Consider the following 20,210-nt stretch of genomic DNA (forward strand, 5'->3'; position numbering starts at 1 on the left):
GCGGAAAATTTTAAAACGATGTACTTTATTATTTTAATACCGAATATGTAGATCGCGAAGCTTTTTAATAAGTGAATACATATATAGTTTAAGAAATGTTTAAATTCTTACTATTAATTTTTGTCAGGAATCCACGCTGCGATTCTTTATGCTCGTTCCTACTTAAATTAATTATAAATCTTTAATCTGTAAAAATATCAGAGACTAAGTCTTTTTACACTATGATCACATACCTTTTTCGAATATAACGATTCCAGAAAGAGCACCAGATACTACTCAATAGTACAACAAAATCGTCGATGAACTTTTATAATTACCAGACTCAAAATTTGTGCCTTTCTCGTATAAATTATGATGTATTTGGTATGTAATCCAGTAGATTTGTACCCGGGGCGGTTGCAGATCGAAGTTTCGATCCCGTAGGATCAATGGTTCCGGAGTTATGCTTGCTTGAAGTTGTGCATTTTTCAGTGTTTTTGATAGGTTAGGGCGCCACCATATTGCTTTGTAATGACGGTCGCGCGCCGCTTACCGAGCAGAATAATTAATTAGTCAGTTGGTGATTACGTAAGCGGCTCGCGGTCGTCAGTAAAAACCAATATGGCGGTGTCCTTACCTGTCAAAAACACTGCAGATTGCTCAACTTTAAGCAAGCATAACTCCTGAACCATTGATCCTACAGGATTGAAACTCCGATCTGCATCCGCCCCGGGTACAAATCTACTAGATTACATACCAAATACATTTATAGGAAAAAGGCACAAATTTTGAGTCCGGTAGAGTGAAGTTTACCCGTAAAAAGACTTGCAGAATGATTTATTATGTTCAAATATTAATAACTGTATGAATAAATCTGTATACTTGTTTGCAAAGCTTCTGCAACGTAAGAATTTACACAATTTCCTCAAAACACGTGAAAATCGTTGATGAATGAACGCTGTTTCTATAAAATCTCTCGACTTTCGATGAAGTACAGTACTTCATGGGTGTACAAATAAAAAAAAGAACAATACTGATGCCTTATTCTTCAGACACATTATCTACTTCGAACAGCAAAAATTTTACGACTTACGTGAAATTTTTGAATCGAATTTTCTCCGAGTTTTCCAGCCAAATACCCGACTGTGGCTCCGTCAAGTGTGAAAGCAAAGTGACAAATGACTAAGAAAGTTTCCGAATAAACCGAAACTAAATGCGCCGATACATTGCAATTCTCTGCTCTAACGCCGGACAGTTCCGATGTCAATTACCAAAGTAATACGGTGACGCAATACGAAAGTTCGTATTGTATTCCAGGGTCTCCTCGCACATTACTTCTCATTTAGGCTTATCACGTTTTCCAGTAGCCGTCGTCTTACAGACTAAGGAGGTATTTTTTTATTTAAATGCACGACAATGGGAGCCAAGTGTGAATCGACATCAAAGTTCGGCCAGGGAACTCGCTGCGACTCACTTCCACATTGTAAGGCGCGACGCGTGAGCTTTTTCCCCGAGTGTTCTTCACACAATTTCGCGTTCCCGCTTATTGTGTTTTACAACGCGGGGATCAAGAAACTAGGGAGCACAGTACTCGCACGATACATTGCTGGAAGCGCCGGCAGAAAAAAAAGGGTCAATTTTGAAACCGTAAGCGAGAGATTTTCGCTAATAGTTTGAAAAATAGCAATTCACTTTTAGAGATCACCTTCAATCGGTGGCTCTTCGGATAAATATTTGGGTTTCTTCCAATGACTAACACTGTCCAACAAAATCAAACCTCATGTTCAACAATTACTGTTGGGTGATTCTTATGTTTTTTGTGCAGATTCCGAATTGGCCTTAATTTTTCCTCTAGATGCACAAGTTTTTGAGAGACATGATTTACAAATATTGTGATGTTATTACAAAAGACATTGAATTGTTCTTTGCAGCAAAAGATTCCGTACACTTTACCGAATACAGTGATATCCAATATTAGTATATTATGAATGTTTAAACGTGTTAAAACAATCGTTAAAGGTGGAGAGACCACTTCTGCATCAATTTTTGGGCGAAATCATGTCGGGCGAAGATATTTTGAGATCCGAATAAATTGAAAAATATTCTCAAATTGATGCAAAAGTGAGATGTCTCTCCATATTTAACTATTGCTTGAACATGTTTAAACATTTATAATGTATCAATATTTGATATCACTGTATTCGGGAAAGCGTACAGAATCTTTTGCTGCAAAGAACAATTCAATGTCTTTAATAATAACATCACAATATTTGTTTAAAGTTGAAAAATATGTTTTCTTACGAAATCATGTTTCTCAAATACTTGGGCATCCACGGGAAAAATTCAGGGCAGACTCGGAATCAGCGCAAAAAACTACAACAGTAATTGTTGAACAAAAATTATCAATAACGCATCACTTAGGAAATTACGGATTCTATAGGGGAAAATTCTCGGATTAAAATCTGCAGGATTTTATATTAAAGAAGTCGAAAATTGTTGGTCCCGTAAGGTGAAGTTCAGCCGAATGCTTTTTTTTAGATGTATGTATTTTGTCGGAGCGAAAGTTCGTTGCGTTTTTATTAGAATTCAAGCATATTCGTCCATAGAGAGAGATTTATTTAATAACACGTTTTCCGTTCTGTTCTATTACTTTATTACCATTTTCGAGGTAATTTTTGTCGTGTTATTGAATAAATATCTTAAGTTTATCTTCGAATTTTAATTCTGAAATGCTACGCGAACTTTCGTTCCAATCCCATAAATCAAATGATAAAGTAACATTGGCAGTATTCCAGATAGGTCGTACTAACAGAATACGGAATTTTTGGAAAATCGATCTTTTTCTATATTCTGAGAAACGTGCATACCCCGTTAATACTAAAAAATGTTTTGGAGGCTTCGTGACGCACGAGAAATATTTGATACGGAGAGATGCTCGATCTTGGTTTTAATGGGAGCACAATGCCTCTGCGTTTCTCGGGAAAAAGCAATAACGGCGGCGTGGTTTAATACAGAGGAGCGTTCAACCATCCCCTTGAAATTCACTGGAGAAAAGGGGTCGGTTCCTTGGTTCCACCTTGGCTGGAGACAACTCCCGGTCGATGCTGCTACTGATTAACGTGTCACACATACCGCATCTTTCCATTCTTCGAATATTGTATTTGGGAGGGAGGCTTAGTGCACTATCGCAAATGTATTCGTCATTTCGTCACTGTTACACCTACACCTACACCCCTCTCCAGTCTTGTTTCTCCCCCTCTCTTTGAACATTTGCATTCACACTCTCGCTGTCATTACTTAACTGCGAAGTTCCGTCATTACTTAAGCGCGAGACTGCAATTTCATTCCACTTGTTGGATTCCAAAATATTTTCCATTATTTGCCAGCTGTTTGCTATGTTACGTCACGGTTCCCGTATTTTTGTAAGTTATTAGAACAATGCGCCTCAATATTTAATCCTGATAAGTATTACAAATTGACTGCGCAGCTTTATGTAACATCAAAATTGTCCGGATCAATTTAAAAAATCTAAAGATGAGGCAGAAATTGACGTTCGAAATGTCAGCTGTCAAGATTTTTTAAAAATAGGGTTAAGTAATAACTAGTATACTGCGGATCTCTTTATGCAAAATAGAAAAATGTTCCTATCGATTGCAGGACACAGGAGCCAAATAAAAATTGTATCCTTCTTTTAATTATCCTATTAAGCTGAAACTAATACATTGATGTACTTAAATATTTTCAACATGTCCTCTGCTTTAAATTGTACGTGCCCATTTTTGTTACAAATGCATAAAATTCATAGTCTAGTAATAACACTTTCGGAACGACCAAATATTTGCATTCTTTTTCATTGAATATTATCAATAATGTTTATTTAACCTTTAACATTCGAGTGGTGACTCTGAGGCACCGCTAAAAAATGCTGCACCATTTATCCATAATATTGTTTACATTAATTAAATATGTTGGCATCTAATCAATTACTAAACATTTAAATACAGTATGGAGGTATAATATTAATTTCTTATCCATGAAATGATGAAATCATTTGGAATGAAATTATTCTAGGTCGGAAGAAATGTTTAATCTTCGAGTTAAAATGTCTCCGAGTGCAAAGGGTTGAATAGATTTGTTTATATTAGATGATATACAATAAAAATCGTGTCAGATCATAGTGCACCGGTACACTTGGAATTTTCATTAAAAAAAAAAAAATAATAATAATAAAACCAAGTAATGTTAATTGGTCGGGTACGTCTGGTATTAATCTCGGAAGAAATTGAAAAGCCTTAATTGAATCGGGATCAATTAATCCGATTTCCCGGTGAAAGACAAAGGGCAAACATAAAAGGGGAGGAAGAAGGCGTCCACATTTAAAGGTGAACGCGGAGAGAGGCGAGTTTCCGAGCCAATAAACGGTTCTACGTAAAATCAAAGGAACCCAGTTTAATTTCAATCGCAGCCTGTCCCTTAACCCTAACTGCTAGGAGCAGGCCAACCTAGAATCGGTCTCCATTATGAATAGTCCCGTAAGATTCACGATCTGTCATCACGCCGCAGTCGTTAGGTATTTTACGATATGGCAATTTGCCTTTTCGACGTGTGCGTATAGTAGCCTCTTCCAATAATTGCAAATTGTAAAATTGCCAAGAAAATATGATTTGTTACCACGTTTTTATTAACTCGCTTTCTCGTCAGTCTGTTTGTCTGTTCGGTACAAATTTTGCAATTGACATTAAACTAACTTCCCGACGAGCTAGAGACTTGAAACTTTACACACAGCCAGAACTGGCTGACAATGCAATATTTTATCGGTTCCTCGGTCGAGCGTTCTAGATCTATTTAGTTCATTTAAATCTTCGTACGTTGAGGTAAACGGTCTCAACGCCAGCTGTTCGTGTTTGTTTTGTTTGTTGTCGCGCGCAGGAGAGCGTTTAAAATCGATTGAAAAATTTCAGACACACAACACGGAAAAGCAGAAAATAATTATTTAGCAGGAATAATACCAGCAATTTTTAATATTTCCCGTTTGAATGAAAAGTGCCAATAACTGCTACGGTAGTACAATAGTACAGTTTACCATTTACAATATTGTTCGTTTGTTTTCACGTACATACAGCAGCGAATGCATATTCCCGTAGACAATTCTAAAGGTCACATTTTTCTGTCTATGTTGCAGCATTTGCGTGACAGTGGTCGTCCTCAATGTTCACTTTCGATCACCGCAGACACATAAAATGGCGCCATGGGTGAAAAGAGTGTTTATCCACATTCTGCCTCGCTTGTTAGTTATGCGGAGGCCGCAATATAAATTCGACCCGAACAGGTAAGGATTTAGCTACGACAAAGTTCAAAATGTTAACAATATTTTAACTTAAATATTTTCAATTTATTCGCTCCTAGACTCTGTCCTGTCTTAACACTGAACCTACCGACCATCAAAAGTGACTAATGGGCTGCTCTTTACTTCACCGGCGTCAAAATTTGTGTCTTTCTCCTTGAAATTATGATGTATTTGGTATGTAATCCAGTAGACTTGTGCCCGGGGCGACTGCAGATCGAAGTTTCGATCCTGTAGGATCAATGGTTCAGGAGTTATGCTTGCTTGAAGTTGAGCAATCTCTACTGTTTTTGACAGGTAAGGATGCCGCCATATTGGTTTGTAGTGACGGTCGCGCGCCGCTTACCGAGCAAGATAATTAACTAGTTGGTTGGTGATTACGTAAGCGGCTCGCAGTTGTCACTACAAACCAATATGGCGGCGCCCTATCTGTCAAAAACACTGCAGATTGCTTAACTTTAAGCAAGCATAACTCCTGAACCATTGATCCTACTGGATCAAAACTTCGATCTGCAGTCGCCCCGGGTACAAGTCTACTGGATTACATACCAAATACATCATAATTTCAAGGAAAAAGGCACAAATTTTAGTCCGATAAAGTAAAGTGTACCCGACTAATGTGTATGGTATTATAAAAATAACAATATTAAGTTCGTTTATATTTTGTGCGGTTTTTACTATAATGTATACTGGATATTCAATAAATTCCCGTGAAGACACCTTTACAAAATCAATTGTCAAATAAATAATTTAAAATGGTTCATTTGACCCCTCGTAGTAGGTTCAGTGTTAATTAACAATACATAATAACAACCGTAATTGTATTAACGATATGAATTTATTTTCCTTTACAGGTATACTTCGGGTAGAGTGTTAATGAGAACGGTAAGAGGCAAAGAGAAAACTTGCTACTATCCTTACCAATCATCCACTCAGGAGGATAGCGAAGAACATTTAACACCTAAGCGATTTCATAGTCGCGTTCCTTCGAAAGAAGACCTTTCACCTTCCAGGTATTTGTTTATAGATTCATGTTTTTCGTTTACTCCTACACAAATACTTGTTAGCAAGTTATCAGAATTCCAATTAGTGAACTAATCCGTTTAACGTCTCGAAAAAAATTCCAAGTCGTTCGGTCCAATCTTAAACAACTCTTATCGTTGGACTGCAGATCTTCATGCAATTATGGCTTTTGAAAATTTTCGAAAACTGCTAGGATATGAAATACGACAGAACTTAGTACGATTTTAATTTAGTTCAGATCTAAAAAGGCGACTACCGCGGAAAATAAGATTCTATTTTATTCCGCTTTCTCTTTAAAATTTAAAATACAAAAATTGAAAATTGCATAAACATATCCGCAGTCTTTTCAAAAGTGTTCGAATATTAGTTGCAGTGACGGTACATGAATTCAGTGGATGAAAAATCTCACTGGCAGGTCAACGCGCGTCGCGATGCTTGTGCTGTTCATTTAAAATTGCATTGTCTTGTACGGATTTCAGTCTCGCTGACGGTGCAAGATTCGGCGGAAGCTGTTTAATTCACGGACCCCCGTTGCCGCCACTTCCTCTTCACACCGAGTGCGAGGATCTTTCCGTTTCCGGCGACGCAGGGATCGAGGAAGTTAAAAGTCCAGTTCTGCGGAGTCCTCCGGCTTTTTCACACTCGCGCTGCCCTCCAGAAATTCACAAATCCTGCATCTGCGTGCGCTTCATCGCCGAGCATACAAAAATGCTCGAAGACTCAACTAAGGTAAATTTTCCGACAGTGGTTTGCAATGATGTACACTAGTAATGCAAGAATTTGATCGTTCTAATTTTCTTTTTAATGTATCTGTACTGTTTATTTGTATTATGTTTTTGATATTTACTAATGTTCGCATCCCAAATATTCTGGTTGTTTTTATTCCATTTTGTTCCATTTCATTGGATTTTATTCCCTTTCATTGCATTTTATTCCCTTTATTCCATTTTAAAAGCTGAAGGTGACTATGCACCATGCAACCTTTGTTCGAAATATTATTTCGTACAGCAAATAACTTACGAGTTATTTGCGATGGTCACGTTACGAGACTCGCACTGTATACAGAGTGAGTCACCTAACGTTGCCATCTCAAATATCTTTGTTGTTTTTAAAGCCAAAGAGTATGAAGTCTACGAATAAGGGACTTCAAAAATTCGTGAATGATTGACGAGTAGACTGCGAATTTTTTAATGTGGTTAATGAAAAATAATAATATTCTGTGTCTGTTATATGGACTAGGAGCTACTTAGAAAGTTTGTACGTGCATGGGTAATTATAGTCGCTGAATTCCTAATGAAAAACTATCATTGTAGCTGTTTAGAAAGAAGGGACGCTTCCATTAAAAAAATGAAGGTGACCTTGATATCTCTAAAAGAAATCACATAAAAACTAAAATTTTTTTGGTATCGTATGATTCCCATTTTACCATGCAACTTTGTCCTTCAGACATTTGACGTATCTTTAAAAACAACGAAGATATTTGAAATGGTAATGTTACGTGACTCACCCTGTACACAGGGTGAGGAATTTAAATGGGAACACCTAAATATCTCGGTTATTATTAGTCGTACAAAAAATCTCCACAGAACAAAGTTGTACTGTTTCAAGGGGCGAATTTGATGATGGTAAAAATTTTTTCTCAAGGTCATTTTTGAACAAGATCTCAAGGTCATAGATATTTTTTTCAATGGAACGAGGTATTTTTTAATACATCAATCGATGCAGCTGGACATTAGTTATAAAAAAGTACTAACCTATGTACGTCGAAAAGTTAGTAGTTCACGAGATATTTCGATTTAAATAACTCTAAAACACCATTACTGTCGTACTAAGACGTTAGCGTTTACTTACTTATGTAACGTTAGTACTTTTTTTATAACGAATGTCCAGCTGCATCGATTGATGTATTAAAAAATACCTCATTCCATTAAAAAAAAATGTATCTATGACCTTGAAATCTTGTTAAAAAATGATCTTGAGAAAAAATTTTTACCATCATCAAATTCGCCCCTTGAAACAGTACAACTTTGTTCTGTGGAGATTTTTTGTACGACTAATAATAACCGAGATATTTAGGTGTTCCCATTTAAATGCCCCACCCTGTATAATTAGCGCTGCATAAGAATTGAATTTTGTCACTGTCACGTAACAAAATTAATCATTGACTCTTCCTAATTTGGCGAAAAGGTGAAGGAGGACTGGAAGTACGTGGCGATGGTCCTAGACAGACTGTTCCTTTGGATCTTCACTTTGGCAGTGTTCGTCGGCACAGCTGGGATCATCCTGCAAGCTCCGACACTCTACGACGACAGGGTACCAATCGACAAAAAATTCAGTGATTTCGCAACCACCACAGTAGTGAACTGTCCGCCGCAATAGTCCATGCCCGAGCCCTGCACCGTAATTAAAGGCTAAGGATCGAGAACCGGAAGTAACTCACTACCAACCCGGAAACCCATCCTAGTCTTAGGAACTTCCGACTTCCAGCGATGTTCCATAACGAAATTACGGTAAAAGGGCTCCCATTTACTAAGACGATTGTAAAGTATACGACGTGCACCAAGTACAGGATGCGAAACAAACTGAAATGAAGGGAGATTCGATGGAACACTCTTCCGAATTGCTTTCTTCTTCTTATTTAACGATCAATATTCTTCGCTGTGATGTGTTATCCTTGAAATCCTATCGAAAGCATTCAGTCAAGTACATTCCAAATGGAACTTTTGTTAACCTCGAATAACATTCAGGTACGAAGGAATATTTAATTAGGAAACAAGCAGAATTTAATGGATATAGTGAACGGCAATTAAAAGCTTCATAAATGACGAATACATTGACGTAATGGCGTAATGTAATTTATTTAGCTAATAATATTAAATGCATTAAATGTATTCCTCAAACTTTTTAAAAAATACTTTATCTGTATATATTTAATTATGTTGTCGAACAATTAACCGTCTACTTTCATTTGCAAAACAAATCATTAAGTCATTTATATTCAATTTTGTTCAGTTATTGAAATCGTCACACTGACGAAGATTTAGTTCAAGTGCATTACCATTCGAATAAAAACGTATACGTGATTTATGAATAGGAGTCGATAAGTTAGCGAGCTTGATTTGTAATTGACGAACGTTCCTTGCGGAAAAGGAAAGAGACTCTTGGAATCTTCCTTCGTTACACCACCATCGACTCGAAAAGCAAATGACGCGAGGTCATTGATTCCTGACTTAATTCGAGTGTCGTCACGGAGAACAGCGAACGACGCCATTTTGAAGAAACTTATACCTATATAGTCTGCTCAAGTAAATCGTAATATGAAGCTGCCACTACTTAATCGGGTTTAAAGCAACAAGCTAAGTAAAGGTAAATAATAATTTAGTTAAACCCTTGACTCTCTCACGGTGTCACAGATGTGTGGTAAAAGTAAAACGTGTTAACTATCGTGAGAATCGATCGGTCGACCAAGGGTTAATAAACATTGACGAATAAACTGTCGTACGGTCGCGTGTTTTATATATACCGTTTATCCGACACGTTAAGAAAAAAAAAAAAAACATTATTCTTAGGCATCACGATTGTAGGTAGCTCGTTGTACGACACGAATTTAGTGTGTAACTTAATGTATAATCGATTAGCTTTAAACATTTAGGAGCGTACATACCCGTTTGTACGAATGTATCTTTAAGGAAGAGAGATCATGGATCACACGTATGAATGTAACGAAATATCACTCGAAGTTCTCAATTGTTTTGTAAGATACCGTTGTAAATACTCGATTAACCCTTTGCACTCATTCGTCGAGTGTGACTCGAAAGAAAAATGTAAATAAAATGGGTTTTCATATGTATTTGGTTTCACCTTGATTTATTTGAGTCTCGTATCTTTTAGTTAAAGACAAATGTAAGTTCCACAAATATAAGTTACAACAAAGTTTCCTAGTTATATATTTAATATAATATAGTAAACAAAATTGTTCAAAATAAGTAGCAGTCCAGCAACTGTCCTTTGAAGTAAATTTCAAATGAAACACTTTTGAAATACAAGTAGCGAGTTGTTTCGGCAAGAAAATTGAAAAACAATTCGGAGTGCAAAGGGTTAACCTACATCTTGATCCCACCACAAACGCACCTTGGTTTGTTAGCGGTTCACGTCGCAAAATGAATAATTGGGATACATAGAAATTCACAGACTATCGAATTGTTATTTTGAACGTTTCTAGAAAGAAATTCAATTCTCTGTATTCCTTATGTAAAGATGCTCCTGTGATTCATACTATTCGACTGATGTTATGGACAATTTTGTGAACGCATGTTCTCATTAACTCTTGTACACTGTCAATTTATTAATCTGAAAGCATCATTTCGTTTCTGATCACTAGACGACGGATCTTCATGCTTTTATGGCTTCTGAAAATTTTAAACAAATGTCAGAATATTTCCTTCGATAGAGTTTATTAGAGTCAAATTTTGATATATTTCAGATCTACAAAGGGATAGCTACCCAGTCAGCCAGGCCTGCCTCGAGCAGACATCGAGCAAAGCCTGTTATCATTAGTTAAAAAAAAAGAACAGGCACGTGCAATTTAAAGCAGTGGACATGTAAAAAATATTTAAGGACATCGAGGTATTACAGAAGAAGAATAGAAGAATTTTTATTTGTCTCTCGACATTCTTTATTTCGCATGAAGATCCGCAGTCTATTGATCATGATAAGCGGGATACAATATTTCTACAAATTTTTACTGTTCATTATAAAACGACCATATGCGTGCCAGCCTGCGCTCAAAGGTTTCATTGTCATTCGATAACTGGCACCAGTTGGTTACGCTATCGACTAAGCTTTGTTACAAAAATAATTCTAATTATGTTCTCTGGTGGGTCACGTCTCCCATACCCCCCCTCCGCTGTTCACCGATTATTTGAGAGTCACCGAAGCTTTTCCAAGAAAAGTGTTCCGGAAACTATAACCGTGTCCTGTTAGAATAATTAACACTTTACCTACCGGGAGGCCTATTAATAGGATTGTCAATGATTGTGCTGCACCAAAAGAAAGCATAGAAATTTTCTTTTACGTTTGCAATCTTAAACGAAACTATTGGATGACGTTATTGAGGGTGACATGTTAGTTCACAATGAAAATTGCTGTTGCTATTGAAGGTGCCATTAAAAAGCGTTTGACCATGTACCATAGATTTGTGAAAATTATGCAATCCGGTCGGTAATGCGTTAAGAAAATTTTGCGAATATGATGATTGGTTCCCCGCCGTTCGGTGCGCGCGCGGCTTAAGATTGAGTGAAGTTTCGTTACAGATAACATTAGTCTCGGTGAGAATACTGTATTTTGTAACGAAAGAATCGAAACATGCGAGACATTACAATAATAATAACCAATAGTATGGTAAGAACAAGTAAAGCATACGAATTCTAAAGCTGATAGATGTAGCTGATTGAACAACCGATGACGTCGTTGTTCAATGCCGTAGTACGTGGTTAATGTTACTGTGGGTTGTCATCGTTTCTTCTCTTTATTAGTTTCGATCGTTTCTTTGTCCAATCACGCGCCATGTATAAACATTCCTAACTATCGCCGTTAAATGATCGTTAGTTGCGCATCGTCGTGCAAAAGCGGACTGATATAAATCCACGTCGGAGAATCTGCGATTCCTTAACCCGCGAGGAAATTAAACATAAGCTATCGCGAAACGACCATTAATTTACAAAGCCGCGGAGCGTTTAATCATACAAATACATATTATATGTACAGGGTGTTCCGAAGTGTTGCATGTACTTGAAAAGACTCGTTTTCAGAATTGCAAGGGTGCGCGTTTCTCTTATTTCTCGATAATAAGAGGTGTCATTTTAAATCAACATATTTTTGTGAAAAAAAGTAGTGATATTTTTATCTTAATCCAAAGTACAAACGAACATCTGCCAAATGCCAGCCTCGCGCGGCTCCTCTCACAGATGGTCATTTTTTAAATGAAATTTTTTATCACGTTTTCGCGTAATTGCGGCTGTATTTCGCGAATAACAGCTCTAATATTGTTCTCGAGTGCTTGAATCGTCGCTGGAGCATTAGCGTAGTCTTTATCTTGAACATAGCCCCAAAGAAAAATGTCTAATGGTGTTAATCACATGTCCAGGAAATTTTTCACGTAATAGAGCCATTGTTTCACCATGTGTCCGCGATATTTTTACCATTTTTTGTAGTTAATTTTCGCTATTTCAATTCGTTTTGCGAGTGTGCATCGATCCACATATAAAAACCTGCTGGGTTTTACTTGTCCAGTGACATCACAGTCACAGTTGAATGTTGACAGTTCAGAAATGGCGCGAAATTTAAGATGACACGTCCTGTTGAAAGATGGAATTTTTCAGTAGTCAAAACCGCTAGATAAAATATCGATCTAGGCCCGCTAGAGTCCTCAAAAGTTCTATTTTTACGTTTACGAGGCGTAATTTGCAAATTACGCTGCCGAATAATGCAAAATACGCCTCGTAATCGAAAAAATAAGAATATTGAGGGCGATAGCGCCCTAGATCGATCTTTTATCTAGCGTTTTTGACTATTGAAAAGCCCAATTTTTGTATCATCGAGAAATGAGAACGCGCATCCCGCAACCAGTTAGTTTCTAATGTTGAAACTCGGAGATTTTTCGCACTTTCTCGTGAAAATCTACGGGTTCTATAAAAAAAAAAGGTTAAAAATTTTTGGTCCCCTAAAGTAAAGTTTCCAAATGACCTTGGGAATCAGTCGTTGCAAGGAAATACAACGCGTTCGGGACACCTTGTAACAAATTTTCGACGAGCACGTTGAACGTTCGCGCAAAGTTCACGAATCTCGAATTCTTCGACGTTCTTAGGCATTGTTCATAGCTGAGAGTCGTAGTTCTAACGCATCCGAATGTAAGATGCCTTACGCGGCGTTGGATTTGTAAATACAACATATTTGTAGGATGAACTGTATATCGGTATTACGTAAATACTGCCATTAGAGAGTGTTGTTAGCGTGAGAGATGTTTTTTGTATCGTTGTATCGGCGAAATCCTCAATTATATTCGTCAGCCACTGACTGAAGCGATGACGGCTACGAGGGTTAATTGATAAATCACGTGTCCGTAAATATTCTGGAACCGCGGTACGGCCGGTGATATGACGCCAACAAAATTTTCACACATATATATATATATATATATTTCCACAATAACCAGCAGTGAGTTATCGGTACCTACAAGGCTTTTATTATACTGAACGCGCATCAAATATGTACGCTACTTGTAGTACCTCGTCGTGGTTTTACGGTCACCAGTGGGTCGACAACACTTTTATTATGATAGGATTGCCACTGGTGGGTCGTGATAGGTTGTGCATTTCGAACAGGGCTAGAGACGGTTCCCAAAATAATTGTTATAAAAAGACTTTGACTAATACCGCTATGAGGAACCTTTATTCTGAATAACTATTGCGCAGAACCGAAATTTCCAAATGCTGTCTACAGTAATTCTTCAATCGGTGTCCTGCTGCAGGGCGGCGATGATCGATCTTGGCTCAGTGTTCAAACTTCTTCATTTTCATTATTTTTTTATGGGACTTTCACTAACTTATTTATGACATTTTTCTTATTAAAATGACACCGAGCACGATATAATTTCAACTGTATTTAGTGGTTTAATCGACGGTGAAAGTTTCGGGCGCAAGAAAGGACAACGTATGGGAAAGCAAGAGACGCGGGCAGTCGCCTTCGCTGGCACAGTTCAAACGCGATACAATTTCAACTGTATTTAGTGGTTTAATCGACGGTGAAAGTTTCGGGCGCAAGGAAGGACAGCGACAACGCGGGCCTTTGAAGTCAGTGTAGCCAGATGAGGGAAGTGTCGGTGAAATTATGTATCCTCTCTCTGATGACGGGGAATGAGTGGGGCGAATGGGAGACACGTTGCACGTGCGCAGTGCTGGTATGGAATAGTGGAAGGGGCAAGGAGGAGCACTTGAGGAAAGAACACATCACTGTTTGAAGTGTGCCGGCGACGGCGACTGTCCGCGTCTCTTTCTTTCCCATACGCTGTTCTTCGTTGCGCTCGAAACTTTCATCGTCGATTAAACCACCAAATACAGCTGAAATTACATCGTGTTTGGTGTCATTTTAATCAGAAAAATGCCAGGAATAAAGTAGTGAAAGTTCCATAAAAAAATCATGAAACACATAAACAATTCTATCGTCGCCATTATATTGTGAGAACTCGCGGGCCTTTAAACTGTGCCGGCGACGGCGATTATGATATATAATTATATTCTTATTCTACATCGAAAAATAATAATATTTCGTATAAAACTTCAACTCGAAACAGACGATAGTTGACAGTTATACAGAGTAAAGATTTGTTCATAAGCGTTCCAAAAATCGAGATCGGTATTATTACGATAGTTTTCGAGCCCTGATTTCAAGTCACACGTCAGGGCATCTTATTTATCAATTAATGCTGGTAATATAAATTGTTTGACGTCATTGTAATCTTCCAGATGCAATTGGTAAATAGAGTAACGACCGGGGAGATGTGTTGAATGAATTGTACCGAGCGATCGGAGATCGTTCTCGGGAGACACGTAGTATTCGAACACGAGGAAACATGTTCGCTACCTGATCGATAAATCGTCCAGAAAACGCCGAAATCACGGTAGAGTGGAAGTCGGTGTCTGTATCGTCGATCGTGGTAAACCAGGAGTCAGGATTCTCCCTTCGAGGATCGAACAAATAAGAACAATTTACTTTGCACTAGAATAATAGGGAAGAACGCACACAATTTTCTATGATAGAGTCGGTTAATGATTTACGTGTAACGTCGTAATTATTCGTTAGTGTGTTGATAACAGCTGTCACGCGGTGGCCAATGTCAGTGATTGAACAGGCTAATTAGCATCGATCCCGTTCCGTACAATATGAAACATATAAGTGAAAGATGGTGATCGGACACTTTTGGTAATGCACATTATACATAGTGCCTATGTATAGTGTACGTATAGTGCCGACATGGGCATGATTTATTACTAGACTGCGGATTTTATGCATTCGTGACATAAATAGACACGCACTTATTAATTTATCAATTTAAATTAATAAATTAAATTACATTAAATTAATAAATTAAATTACATTAATTTATTAAATTAAATTCACAAATTTATTAAATTCAATTCATAAATTTATTAAATTCAATTCATAAATTTATTAATTCATGAATTTATTAATTTGATTTATTAATTTAAAACATAGAACATGTTAAATAGATTTAAGGACATCAAGGTACCGGTTTCAGTTTAACAGAGCAATTAAAAGAAGAACACAATTTTTATTTGGCTCCTGTGTCCTGCAATCAATGCGAACATTTTTTATTTTGCATCGAGATCCGCAGTCTATTAATTACAAATAAATAGATTCAGAGACAGAGCATACCTAGCTCCAGCATCGAACACACGCGTTTAACATGCTGAATATAGGTATAGGTTATGTTTGATGATAAGCGTGGCCAGTAGGCAATCTGCTTTTAATTTGGTATGAATTTGACACCAAACAATGCAAGCAAATACCGAACCATTGTGGATCTTTATTGCAATTGAAGTAGAATATTTTTATTTTGCATAAAGATCCGCAGTCCGGTTATATAATTATACTGGGTGGTTCTTTCTTTTGCACAGTATTCAAGCTATCGATGATCAGCGCTTTATTTGATATTCTCACCGATCATCGGTTGGACCAATCACTGAAATTGGTTACTGCGTGTCGGGTCGTTGGCTCGATCCCACAATAACGAACCTTAAAGTTTCACTTTGACAATAGTAGATTATTCCACCGATAGTCGGCTATTGTTACTTTGATATTTTAACAGTTGTTAATGAATCGCAGACGTTTAATTAATGTTAGGGGAAGGCGATTGAAATAAAAAAAAAATGCTATTTCCTGTCGGGGAAAGCTGATGATAATATTTGAAGAGAAGAAGAACAGGGGTTGGTATCTAGTTAGGTATACTAGCGATATAGAAGAAACTAATTAATACCGTAAGCTGTAAATAACGTGTACATAGACAAACGTAACGTAAGTCAGAGGCTATAAATTGGACTTTTTTTACTATTTCGAGAGCCTGGGGAGTCCCAGAATATTGTTCAGAACACGATGATGGTCTGTAGCGAAAACATATATATATATATACTCGTAAGTTTTATTTAACAACGACAACGAACAAATCAAACTGATTTCTGTCCTTTTTGATTGTACGATTACACTAGAAATTTCGTTCGATTGTTCACTCGAAATCATATGCATTACGATCGATTCGTTTAAATATATTCGTTCAAATATCATTTCTTAAATCGTGTAACTCGCTTTCTGAAAGAGCATTACTGAAATAATGTGTAAACGTCACGGTTTTCATCTGATGAATTTTGCGAAGACCAAGGCTTTCAATGATTCGGAACGACAGGAACAGTTTTACGTCAATATTTCACTATGATAAATAATTGCGTGCATAATGCGTTCCAGTTATGGCGCTGTGTTGTCAGCCATTTTGTCTTCATACGATTTTAACTACGAGACCACATATGGCTTGTTTAAAGATATGTATACTGGGTGAAGCATTTTAAGCCTTATTTATAGTATTCATTTATTTCTTTCGATGACGATAGTTGTGTCATTAAATTTTTCCACGGCAACAGTCATTAATGAGTAGACAGCGGATTTTATGCATTTATGTTCAGAAAGTAGTAGGTGTAATTTAAACCATTAAAAACATATTAAGAGAGGAAATATTGGGTGTGAAAATAAGTTTTTTCCAAATTCAAGATTTTATTACATTTATGTAATAAATACATTTTAATGTATTACATGAAATGTAATAAAATCTTGTCTGGTGATTCTCAATCTTTCAGTCAGAAGTTATGAAAAAAGGGGGAAGGAACTTACATATTAACACACCTAATAAATTTCTATGTCACTTCGGCTAGTTGCAATTCAGGTGGAAAATTTTTATTTCGCATAAAGATATCCGCTGTCTATTAACGGGTTCGTTCGGGTCGTTACAGACTACGTTATACAATCTTTGAATCGTCGTGGGAAATATATTTCACATTTATTTCGAAGTCTAGAGAGAGAGAGAGAGTATCGATACCACATTTTAAAACCTTGAAAAAAAGAAATTATTTTTATTTTTATAGCAACTATTCCGATCGATTATTGGAATTCTGACTTTTAACCGGTCATATGATTTATCCTGTACAATACATATAGACTTAAAATGATAACCACTGAAAATGTTTATGCAACAAATGAAAAATTTCGATCAAACAAATTGTCAGCAGAAGTTCAATAGTACGTTTACGTTGCTGTTAACTTTGTGTTACCGAAGTACTTAATGAAGAAGACAGACTTCTGTTCGATTTTAGCTTTTGTAAATTATTCTATGAAAGTGTGATTCTGCATAAACATTTGCAGGCTAATGAGAGATAATACGCTATCATCGTCGGTTATAGTGGCCTTCGACTGGAGTTACCCTCCGCAATAAAAAAATTAGCGCTAACCTTGGAAAACGATCGAGACTAAAACAATGTTGTAATGTTACAATCATTTCTGTTAAATGCTGGAAAATAAGGGAAATGGTAAAACAGGATATTTTGTAATTTTCAAAATCGAGTTTAGAGAATCGAAATGCTAACATGTGACAGTGGACAAGGTATACAGGGTATCCCAGAAAGGTTGAACTTGCTTGATCCTGGTTTAACAATCATATTGGACGCCCGAGTTTTATTGCAAATACAACATTATTCATTTTAGAATATCTCACTGAATTCATTATTGAAATTCAATAAGAATTATTGAATTTGGTTAACTCCTCATTTAAAAATGTCTATTTTAACCCTTAGCACTAAAAATTGCTGCACCATTGTTCAAAATATTATTTTCTTTATTAAATATTGTATTTAATTAATTACTAAACATTTAAGTATTGTGTGTGAGATATCATGTCAATTTTGCATTCATACAAAGAAAAAAATTAATATAGAATGGAATTATTCCAGGTCGGAAGAAATGTTTAATTTTCGAGGTAATTAAATATAAAAATTAAATAAAAATATTAGGTTGGAACGAAAGTTCGTAGCGATCTCAAATCGAAATTTCAAAGATAAAATTAAGATATTTATTCATAGGTTTATTGAATAACATGATAAGTCACCTAGAAGAGAATGGAAAATACGTTATTGAACAAATCTATGTATAAATATTCTAATTTTATCTTCGAGTTTTAAATTAAAAACGTGCTTTCGTTCCAACCTAACAGCTCCGAGAGCAAAGGGTTAAAACGAAATATTGTAAATCAGGCCTGTCCAACTCACGGCTCGCCACCTCCCACTTCTTGATTCCAGTGAGGTGGGAGGTGACGTTCCCCCACTATTTGATGGATCGACGGTCGTACTGCCAGAAGTGGTGGAACGATTGATGGCGGGGACAGTGTGGCTCACGACGCAGAAGACGTTGGACAGGCCAGTGCTCTAGAATCCTCGGTTCCATCAAGTTTAAATTTCTACTTTCACATTTAATAATTGAGTGTTTCATTTCTAACTGACTGAAACCGATAGCTAAGAAAATAAAATTTGATTGAATATCTTTATCTTAGAAAATTTTCCGACATTACTGTATTTCACAAAGTTTCCGCAGTCTGTGTATGCTGTTTCGATATAATCGGAGTAAAATGGACATGCTTTCCATGAAGCTTGTGCTAATTTTTTGTTGCGGAGACACATTTGATTCACACTCGATCATAACACAATCGATCATCTGTCCGCGATGGAAACATGAAATATGTTCGACTCGTTCCTCGGAATAAAATGAACACGAGATAAAAAACGAAACTTCCGGCGCGCGTGGAAAGAACAAAAACGGAAGGATAACGGGCGCGATTGTCTCGGTAGTATTAATGGAAACAAGTAGCTGAACAATTCTTGATAACGGAGAACGCAAACTTCGCAAACGTTTTAATAACGCAAACTATAAGGATGGAGTAAGGATGACGCGGTATGAATCTCATAATTAACGATTAACTATAGTAAACAAGTGTACTAAATAGTGCTAGCGCTATTAAAATTGAGGAAAACTAACGAGCAGAGAAAAGTAAAAGTAAACGTTGAAAATTATCGAAATATTGATTACCATCGTTAGATACCAATACTATGTATAGCGTTTGTTAAATATGTACCTATGAATTATCGATGACCGTCGTTCTAAGACTACATGATGTAAGGACGAGATTCTTGTTGCTTGGTTTTGTAATCATGCTTGACGAAAGCATTCGAAGAATAAAACTTGTTGTCGTAGAAACCTTCCTTTCTTATCTTACAAACGTCATTCAACAAGGAGAAGCTTATCGATTAAACATAATCGACGAAACGAAGCTTACCCTTACTTTTTTCCTTTATTTGAAATAATATTTGCACCCCTCAGGGTTTCAAATCCATTCTTATTTTACAAACGCCATTCAAGAAAGAGAAGCTTATCGATTAAACATAATCGGCGAGACGAAGGTTACCCTTCCTTTATTTTTATTTGAAATAATATTTGCTCGCCTCAGGGTTTCAATCCATTCTTATTTTACAAACGCCATTCAAGAAAGAGAAGCTTATCGATTAATCATAATTGGCGAGACGAAGGTTACCCTTCCTTTATCTTTATTTGAAATAATATTTACTCACCCCGAGGTTTCAAATCCATTTTCCACTCTCCCCCTCTTCCGCTGTCACTAACGCCTAATTGCAGCGGGACCTACAGTATAATAAGGTAGGTTCCGAACCACATTGCGGCACCATAGTTTACATATAAC

At 36.7% G+C, this 20,210-nt stretch overlaps 1 protein-coding gene across 8 annotated transcripts in view; it reads left to right on the top strand.

Annotated features, from left to right (window-relative positions):
• The window catches only part of Nachralpha4 (nicotinic acetylcholine receptor alpha4), a 237,813-nt gene extending 218,102 nt beyond the window's left edge, over positions 1–19,711 (top strand). For 7 of the 8 annotated variants that reach the window (XM_076435323.1, XM_076435325.1, XM_076435324.1 and 4 more), the window contains 4 exons: positions 5,162–5,308; positions 6,178–6,336; positions 6,826–7,075; positions 8,534–19,711. In XM_076435323.1, coding sequence (XP_076291438.1) covers positions 5,162–5,308; positions 6,178–6,336; positions 6,826–7,075; positions 8,534–8,725 — 748 coding nt within the window. In that variant the 3' untranslated portion in view covers positions 8,726–19,711. Of the gene's footprint in view, positions 1–5,161; positions 5,313–6,177; positions 6,337–6,825; positions 7,076–8,533 lie in introns of those variants that run through there. The other variant, XM_076435330.1, reaches the window with a different exon arrangement.
• Positions 19,712–20,210: the final 499 nt, after the last annotated feature.

Source organism: Lasioglossum baleicum, chromosome 12 (genome assembly GCF_051020765.1).
Source record: "Lasioglossum baleicum chromosome 12, iyLasBale1, whole genome shotgun sequence".
Classification (NCBI taxonomy): Eukaryota; Metazoa; Arthropoda; class Insecta; order Hymenoptera; family Halictidae; genus Lasioglossum; species Lasioglossum baleicum.